General features: G+C 40.4%; 1 protein-coding gene across 1 annotated transcript; it reads right to left on the bottom strand.

Annotated features, from left to right (window-relative positions):
• Window positions 1-7: 7 nt before the first annotated feature.
• foxn4 (forkhead box N4) lies at window positions 8-7,318 on the bottom strand. Its single transcript, XM_041998664.1, has 10 exons — window positions 6,476-7,318; window positions 5,797-5,902; window positions 3,493-3,659; window positions 2,795-2,907; window positions 2,599-2,709; window positions 2,384-2,511; window positions 2,203-2,299; window positions 1,900-2,107; window positions 1,422-1,814; window positions 8-878 (listed from the first exon to the last, which is right to left on the bottom strand). Exons 2-10 carry the CDS (start codon window positions 5,874-5,876, stop codon window positions 628-630), a joined length of 1,548 nt encoding a protein of 515 aa, XP_041854598.1. The 5' UTR covers window positions 5,877-5,902; window positions 6,476-7,318; the 3' UTR covers window positions 8-627.
• Window positions 7,319-9,885: the final 2,567 nt, after the last annotated feature.

Genomic DNA, 9,885 nt, shown 5'->3' with positions numbered 1-9,885 from the left:
ACCCATTTTCCTTTTTATTATGATCAAGTTAATGAGCATAATATACATAAGACCCCCATGCATGTTACTCACAGTGTGTAAAACAACAATGTGTAAAAGACAGATTACCTTAAGTGTTTTGGGCACTTTTGCATTTTGGAAAGATACGGGTAACTGCAGTGAAAAGAAAGCTTTTCTGTAGCAATAGCAGTTTCAAACATTCAAATATACACAGCAAAAGATTGATGGAGTCATCACTTTCTCCAGCTGCTTTTTATAAATATAAATAAACATCACAGCAATAATGTCTAGCACTATACAACAGACAGGAGATTGGAAGCTACATTATGGAAAGGCTTTAAAACACAGAGTGAACAGCAGAAGAACAGGTGAGTGCTAACTTACATGTCATTCTTCACAAAGCCTTTGTACTCAAACAGGCTTTCAGTCTTGGCTTGGCAAAACTAGATATTGTAAGTCTTATATAGTTTTTCTTACAGCTGCCTTCTCGTTTTTCTGCAGTTTAGGTTTTCTTGTCCAGATGTTTTTTGGAAGCATGAAAGAAACTAGACATCAGATTTCTTCAGCTGGTATCCACAAACTGCAGAATAAATCATGGTGCATCTATTAAGAAACACTTCAGCTCCTTTAAAGCAGGGCAATGGGCTTGTTGTTGGCTGGGGCACCCATGTACTGAGAAGACAGAGCATCCTGGGAGGTGTAGGTAGTGTAGAGCCCTGTCACTTGCACATCTGACAGTGGTAGGTTTGCTTCACTGGAGGCTGGAGGGAGGCTTGCTGTTCCCAAGTCACAGTCTGATAGTCGAAGGGGTGAGTTACTGAAAGTGCCCAAAGCATCCAGGTTAAAGCTGTCATCCTTCATTTCTTCCCACAGGTTACCTGAGCAGAAGGATGGAGGAGTTAGTGCACTGGTGCATCAACACTGATCTTATTGAACCTTTTTTCACACTGTGCTTTCACACTGTAACTTGTTCATTGCACCCCCCTCTTGTGTTAGTAAAGTATGGAGGCTAAACAGATGGGTCTTGACCCCAACAGTGTTTTCACTCCTCTTATTCCACAACCCTGGAATGCCATTATACTGATGTGGCAACCCTGTTAGGTTAGTATGAACAGGCAAACAAATGCAGCATAATGGGGTCAGTAGAGGACAATCTGGATCAAAAGTGCTTTTATTAGAGGTGGGACAAACTTGTCAATAAGCAGGCCTTATTCAAATGTGCAGTGTGTAAAGTTAGAAACGCAAGAGCTATAAACAAAGGATATTTATATTAATAAATTAATTCCTTTGTTTTGACCTTAAGGCTTCCTAGGTTTGCAGACCTTTTACAAGTTCAAAATGTAATATAACATATGAAAGAAAGAAAAAATGTATGAAAAAAAAGTCAACCCTGATATGACCTTTATGAAAACTGTGTTTACCTTGAAGGGCAAAGTCCATGATGCTAGGGTCCAGTGCATCCACCTCTGTGTGTGTGTCACCATGCACGCTGTAAAAATCATCAGGTGGCTTGCTGGACTGCTGGGTGAGTGGGCTGTGGGAAAGGTCAGGTACTGTGTGGAGGGGGGGTGTCTGGGCTGGGGCAGGAGACATGGGGGCCAGACGAGCCTGAGCTTGAAACTGAGCTTGAAGTTGGTGGTGTTGGTGCATGGGTAAACATGGCAGGGACAGTGTGACAATAGGTTGAGGCTGCATCTGGGTCGGGACCTGTAGCGGAAGGCCAGTTGTACATCCTGCTAGTCGGGTCATTCCCGGCTCTAAAGCCTTTCGCCTGCAGTTCTCTGGGCGGTCTGTGATCAGTTTGTCCAACTCATCTGTAGGGAAGCAAGACAGACTGTCAGACTGCAGAGCAAAAACATGTTGTTTGACCTTTTACAATTAAAAAAAAACATTTCTGACCAGGGTTAGCCATACTGCGGCGAATGGCTGGGAGGTCTTTGCGTTTCCACTTCTGCATTTCTTCCTCCATCTTGTCAATTTTGGCAGGGTTCAGTGCCCACAAACAACCCTTACGGGATGAGTTGCTTGTCTTGTTCTCCACCTTCTCAAAGCATTTGTTTAAGGAAAGGTTGTGTCTCACTGAATTCTTCCATCCATCAGGTGCAGTCTATAGGCAAAAAGGTGGTGAATGATCAGTTGCAGTCTTTATCTATAAGCACCTTATCTTTTAATTTTTTCTTTAACATTAACAGAGTATAATACCTTGAAATAAGGAAAGTGTTCCTTCATAAAGCTATAGATCTCACTGACTGGGAGGCTGCCAGTTTTGCTGTTCTTCAGAGCCATGGCAATTAAACAGCTATGGATAAAAAATAAATAAATAAAAACAATTCACAGCAGATTTGATAAATGAGGAAGCCCACACATATATCTGTTTACCCACCTGTAGGAGTAGATTGGCTTGGGGAAAGACTTAGGCTGCAGCTCCTGTTCTTGTGGAGCCAAGCGAGGTTGAGTGAATAAACTTTGGTTGTTGAAAGACACATTGCTATATAGACCACCAGCTGAGCACTGAGACAGAGGAAAGAAAGAATGAAGACCTTTTTGCTAACCAATTCTTTACTGATAAAAAGATTATATTTTCTACGAACATATCACCTGTTGTCCAGTTTGGGTTAGAGAGTACACCTGCTGGGGTGCAGGCTGATAGACTGAGGTAGGGCACTGATACCCTGGCGAGGGCAGCCCATTCATAGAGAATGGAGACATCTGTGAAACAGGGACATTTTACATGAAACTGAAAACCATAAAACATAGAAAATTATTCTCTTCTTGCTGTGTTGGGCAAACTCACACTTCCACTGTGGGTGTTGATGATACTTATTCCCAGGGGGCTGTGCTGCATGTTACTCTGGAGGTGCAGCATGGAGCCCTGACTCACTGGTATTGTCATGCTACTCAGCTGAGCTGGAAAGAGCCACCACACAAACATTCAAATGCATATTTATCCACATTAGTCAAAATCTGTGTATCCAGGCATTTGTAGAGATTAAAGATGATGACAATTCCATTAGGCTCAGTAAAATTTGTTAGGTGATGCTTGTAGTACCAAAGGGAAAAGCAAAAACAAAACAAAAAAAAAAAAAAACACAAGAAGTTTAGAAATAGCTTTTCTAACCAGAATAACACAACTGCATATGGTCTTTGTCAAATATGGCTCTGTTAACCACTATTTCATTGTATGAAAACATGGGTTGAAGATCATTTATCACAATATCAAGGCAAACAAGAGCTAAAAATTCCACCAAAACTATCAAAATGGGTTATTCTCTGTTATTAATTATGCTAGTGCTAAACAATTTTCGAAAATCAACAAACAAAAAAAAAGAAACAAGTATTGTATTTTCATAGACTCATATTTGTCAAAAAAGTTCTCAAAAACCTCTTTTGTAGACCCCAAAAAGTTGGGGAGAATATAATGGTCATGTTTTATCCAATCAGAGAGTGTTTCTGGTTTTTGAATGTTGCAGTGTCCCCTCCCTATCATCTCACCTGTCTGTTGCTCCAGCAAGCTGCCCTGGGAGGGCCCGTTACTGTGGCCTCTGCTATCAGCCATCTGCTGTAGCCGGGGCACATCCACAGAGGTGAGCCATGACAGAGACTGCAGGTCCCCAGGGAGGTCCTCCACCCTCAGCTGGGAGGGGTCTGTGGTCAGAAGCCTTCAAGAAAGGAGGGGTTGTGGGGTTAACTCGGCTGTCGGCTCAGACACACATGGATCACAAGAGGAATTTTAAATCTGAACTCTAGATGGAACATTTTATCTCTCATAGACAAAACCACAGCTTTACCGCCTGGTGAAGCTGTGCATTAGCGACTGAGGATTTAGCTTAAGAAGATTAACCACAAGTGTTATTTAGTAGTGACAGTTTTAATCATCAATAAGGGAGTTAAAGTAAGCTTTTACTCTGAGTAAATAATTCTTTTTGACAAAATCTTATGTGTTTTTGGTACATTTATTTAATGTTTTTTCTGCTCTGTTACAGGGCACAAATAACAAAAAAAACATTTCATCATAAATGTATTTTATAATAAATATTTCAAATGAACATTTTGCCATTACTATGATCATTTTTTAAAGACAAAACCCAAGTTCAATAATTTCTATACAACTAGTGCCCCACTAGTACCAATCAACTTCCAGTTACTATGTCTTTTAAATGGCAAGCTTTCAAGAGAAAGAAAGAAAGGAGAGGAATCCTCTTGAATCCTCTCCAGTCTTCTCTAAACACCCAGAGTATGTAATTGGGGTTGCTATGACAACAAATACAATTCAGTTACTTAGTGGGTCTGTGGACAGTGAAGAAGCACGACCCCCCCCTTCATACACACCACGTCTTCTAATAAAAAAAATCAACCCTGTGTCAGGTGACCACAGTCTCGCCTTACCCATTGGCTGAATCATAAGTAAACAACGCATGAGATCGTTTGAAACATGGGACAGCAGCACATGTTGCCTGAAACAGTTGGCCTGGTCTATTGAAAAATGATCACCTATTGTGTCCCAAACGACAAATCTGCCCAGTGGCACGTGTCCCTATTGTCTTCCCCAGACCCTTCCTTGATTGTCTCTGTCATTTCTTTTCTTTACCCGGCCCTTGCATTAATCTGTTGGAATGACAGCCCTCACATAAGAGGGACAAATAGGATGCCATCTGCTTCCCCGTCCCTTTCCAGCCTCCATCCTCATGGCCCCCAACCACCACCATCACACCCCCTTCAATTTCCACTAAACAGAGAGCTCAACGGAGCCTCAGGCAAAGGGGGGATGCAAATGTAGTTTGAGGTCAGAGTTTTGTTTCGGCCGTCTGATTAAGTGACATCATTGCAGCCAGGAATCAGCAGCCTACGTCCTCATACATCATGAAAACAAATCACAACATTGCTGCTGGGGCTTTTCAAGTTAGTATACCTAACATCAAGCTTAAAGAACAGGACAGAATGACGCCTTTTCTGATCTGTTTTATAATTTGCTATTTGCTGTCAGCTTTCTTTTACATTGGACAAAAGAGATTAGGTCCAAATGTAACAAAGTCAGTGTTTATGATTTTTATATATTAATGTTTAATGACTTGCAGTCGCCTTAAAATGATACAATTGCAGCAACCTTTTATATTTTCATTAAATTAATTAAATGTTTTGATAGTTTATTATAAGAATCAAATACGCACTGATGGAAACTTTTAATAGATGACACATTAGAGGGATTTTCACCTCCCCTTCTCTCTCACTAGCAGAGCATGGAAATTGCTCACTGATGCAAAACATGTTAAGCTGGTGTCTCCATGTATCATTCAAGCCTTTCCAGGAGTTCAACAACTCTAAATATTGTGCCCCCTCCCTTCTTGCCTCCCTCCTTTTCTAATTGGGAATCACTTGTGCACACTGGTGACCCAGAGCGCCCCGTCTCCCCCTGAGCTGCTCAGCCAAGAAGCTCAGGCTCTCCGTGTGCCGACAGCAGGAGTGTAAACAGAGCTGATGGTTTCTGACAGATCCATTCAGACTGAAAATCATTTATTCTTCAGGATTTTTTTTCTCTCTTCTTTTTCATGCAACCCCCAGTGCACAAAAAGAGCTGTCCATCTACCATTAGATTAAACATAGTGGAGTAGACAGTTCACTCCACAGCCTTTTAGGGAAACATCTCAAAGGATTTGATTAATAAAAATATGCTTTCTGCCTATTGAATTGTCTTGCATTTGAGTGTTCTTGATTATATGTGATGAATAAACAAGACGTTGGTTTTGGTTAAAGAAAATATATTAGTCATGATGTATTTGAAGAAAGTAAAAGTCCCACCTGTAGTCCTGTGGTGACGGATGATGTCCGGCATTCTCAATTATTCCTGACATCCTGGAAGTTATTCCACCCTCTATCATTTCCTGCGATATGTGGTATCCTTTATCTGACACAATTAGCACACAAGTGCTTATGTTTTAGGTAAGTCTTTCCACTAAAATGAAGAAGTTATACAGAAACAGCTTGCACAATATGGAGAATATTACTTCAAATAATGTCACCCTTAAGTAAATTAACATGATGGAGCTACATAAATACAGAAGTGCTTCATAATAAGACAAAACATTTTAAATTTAAATGTAATGTAATGACAATTTCATTTAATAAATATTCCAATGCACACAATTCCTGTTAGGCTTTGTTGCTGCTCAGTACGATTTTACAGTTTTATGCTTTTTGATGCCCTCCAACTGATGAAATTCTATTTAAAAATACATTGAATATAATAATACAACTACCATAATTAAACATCAAATACTCTAGCATAAAAAATGCTTTCATAATGGGTTTGCCACATTTTTCCTGATCAGATTTAAATGCCATAGAATTAAGCCTGACCACAGAGATATTATAGTCAAAGTCTAAAAATCACCGAAGTTACAACTTGTTCCACAAAACCTTCTGATCAAGACTGTGGTTCTTAAAGAAAGTAACAATAATAATGATAATAATTAATCACCTGTTTTGGTTGATATTGAAGAAGTGAGAGCAGGTCGGGAGCCCCTGTACTGTATTCCACTCTGTTGCACTTGATTCGCCCAAAAAACCGTTTTTAAATTTCCCTCTCTGGAGCGCTCCAGCGCTCTGACATGCGCAGTAGAGACCTCTCAGCAGAGCTCCCTAATGCCCGGGGGGCTGGAGGATCCCATGAGTTTGACAGCTGTTGTTAATGTAGTGCCTGTCAAGAGTCTCGACAACATCCAACACTTCAACAGCAAACACTGAAGCAGCAAGGCCGACGTTTTATTTTCTCTCCTTTTTGGAGGGGGGGACTGTGTGCACTCTTGGCGAGCCCCTTTGCGTGCATCCACAGCAGCCAAACACACGTTTGTTGCATTTAAAAGTCAGGCCATACTCCATCCAGACACCATAGTCTCACCATTGTATGCTTATAAAAAGGACGAGACTGTGTATCTTAGAGGGTCCCGGTCTGTCTTAAGTGCGCCTGTCGCTCCAGAGGCGCACAGGTGCACTCCGAGGGTCTTAATGGGAGACAAAATGCATCACTTCAGGACAGATTCTTTTCAGGTAAAGTTAACAATATGACAATAAAATGTTGTATTTAAAAATCACCGATCCAGACAAAGCACAGCAGAAGCAACTAAAAAAATAAATAAAAACAACATTAAAATCAAGTTTAAAAAGAAAAATAATTAAATATCCATGTCGCTCCTGTCATCCAGCAGGGTTATTCACAGTAACTCCCTGGTTCAGGTCTAAGACGTTGTGAGTCGCAACTTGTGGTGGCATCTATGTATGAGTGTGAACTTTTTTTTTCCCCTCGAGGAAGTGCTTGTAGATAATTTGCTTCCCGCCGCAGAGGCCGCGTCCAGCTCCTCTCAGCAGTGAGAGAGGGAGGCGGGTACAGGGAGGGCAGGGGGCCGGGTGGGCTTCAGCAGGAGGCGGCAAAAGCTCACACTTGTCTGAAGAGCAGGTACCCCCCCCAAAAAAAGAAAAAACAATAAACATATATATCTGTGATCTGAAGAGACTCTGTGATAAAAGTTATATTGATGTCTTTTCATAAGCTATTGTATCCTTTGTCTAATTTTTTATTGTCACAATTTAGCAGAAAAAAATAAATAAATCTTCCTTGTCAAATTCATGAGAAGATACAGTATCAGTGGGACGATTTTTGCAACAGAAACCAAATACATATTGGGCCATTTAAAGCTACCAGGCAAAAGATGCAAAACCAGTTTGAAGTTAAACTGCAGCTGGAAATTAAGGGAGACTGTATTGTCAGCACTATCAGCCCTATGGGACCCTGCAGATGGTAAATCGGCCTGTCACAATAGGCACAATCAATGATTACATGCATGAACGTAACGGACAAAAACAAGACCATCCTGAGAAAATGGATCCTTTAGGTCCTAAAGCCCGCGGGGTTATGATCTAAACTGGCTGAACACTGCTGGAGGCATTGTTAAACTGTGTTAGGGACTGGCCAATATAAAGATGACGACAGGGATAGTGGTGGTATGATTTAGTTGACAGTCTGACTCTGCAACCAGTGTTCAAGAGTAGGATCGTGAGACAACAGCAACAGATGGTGGACAAAATAACAGAAACACCTAAATTTAGTTGGATTCATTTGTTGATAAGTAGACTCCTGTCTATAATCATGAATTAGTAATTATGTAATACGTTAAATATTTCAGTAAATTTCTTAAACATGTACATTATAGTTTCACCTTCTCAAATGTGAGAATTTCTGTTTTCCTTAAGGACTGAAGAGAATAGAATAGAACAGAACTTTATTGTAATTGCAGCAAGTGCAACGAAATTATGATTGCTTTTTAGATTTGAGCTCAAACAAGCAAAGTAGTTCTCCATTGATTTTTTTTTGAAAAACTAGCTAACAATTAAGAGAATAGCTAAAATGGCAACCCTTTTATCCTGTAATACAGAAGCACTGTAGAAAATATGTCACCATTGTTCATCAGATTACATGCAGTTTTGTTTGAAACTTATATGCAGTTCTCTAGAGTTTGATGCACCTGCCATTCAAGAATTGACTTTCTGTTTCCATGGCCTTAGATGCCTACCAACAACTTCAGTGTTTGACTTTTTTAAACAAATACACAAATGATTTTAAGAGCAGTATGTGGAATTTAGTTGCAAAGTTACAGATTGCAATGGACCAAATAACACCAGAAACGGTCAGTTTGCTCTGATTGGTCAAATTGTTGTTAAATACATTGAAATATTTTCTGTCTCCTGAGGGAGACAACCCCCTTGAAATAAGAGGATTTCATCAAAGTCTTTTCTGGCTGGTGAAATTCCTGGCAGTTTGACTCATAAACAAGGGAAAGAGTTGACAAACATTCTGTTCTTTACTATGACAATTCCTCTAATCATTAACATTAATCATCTAATCTATCTACCTACCTACCTATCGCTCCTAATGGATCCATTAGGACAGCCCACGTGAGTTCTGATTTAGTGTTTCTCCACTTGTGACCTGTTATTTTTAGTATCATGACAGCCTTCTTGTTTTTACGTGTTTTTTTCTGTTTTACTGCCTTTATTTTTATGCTGTTTTTCTGTGAAATAGGTCAAATATTTATATATGTCCAAGAGGTGACATGTTTAGGACTCTTGAGGTAGTGGCAATGATCTGTTAGTGTGACCTGGCTCAGTGTACTGCACGCAGACTCAGTATCACTAAGAGGATGAGGACTCCCTGCAGCTCAGGAACACTGTTCAGGAGCAATGGGAAACAATGGCATCATCACCGGAGGGTTGGCCTGTGTTTGCAGCCTGTGTTTTTGTCTTGCACCAAATGTTTACTCAAAACACATGGGCCCCCTCTGAGAACGAGGTCAGCTAGCCCCTTTAATCACCTCTGCAGGCAGAGACACAGTGTCCCCCAGAAGAACATGTCACCCAGAGTGACCTCGTGGTCACACAGAGGAAGCGGCTGTCAGCCATACTTAGCTAAGAAGCAGCATCAGTATTCTGCCAAAAACTGTTTTCCCAATAAAGTCTCAACCTAGATGGAGCAGAGTGACCAGGCTGCCCCATCAAAGGTCCATCAGATGACTTACTAGAGCAGGGGTCTGCAACCTGCAGCTCTGGAGCCACAAGTGGCTCTCTGGACCTTCCACAATGGCTCTTAATAAAAATGCTAAAGAACTAACTACTGGTTTTAAATATAGATATAATAACAAATTAAGGTTTTTATCAAATTTTCAATTTCTTTGATGGAACAATTGCATTGAATGTCTACAACATAATAACACTAGAAATACCTCTAATACTTATTTTGTCTATTTTTCTTGTCATGAGGTTGGAAACTGTGGGCTTTTGCCCCCATTATTTTCCACAAATATCTACACTCCAAAGAAGAAAGTCTGTCCATTCTCT

This window comes from Melanotaenia boesemani, chromosome 11, assembly GCF_017639745.1.
Source record: "Melanotaenia boesemani isolate fMelBoe1 chromosome 11, fMelBoe1.pri, whole genome shotgun sequence".
Lineage (NCBI taxonomy): Eukaryota > Metazoa > Chordata > Actinopteri > Atheriniformes > Melanotaeniidae > Melanotaenia > Melanotaenia boesemani.
Note: the sequence above shows the minus strand (reverse complement) of the source record. Positions and strands in the feature narration are given on the sequence as shown.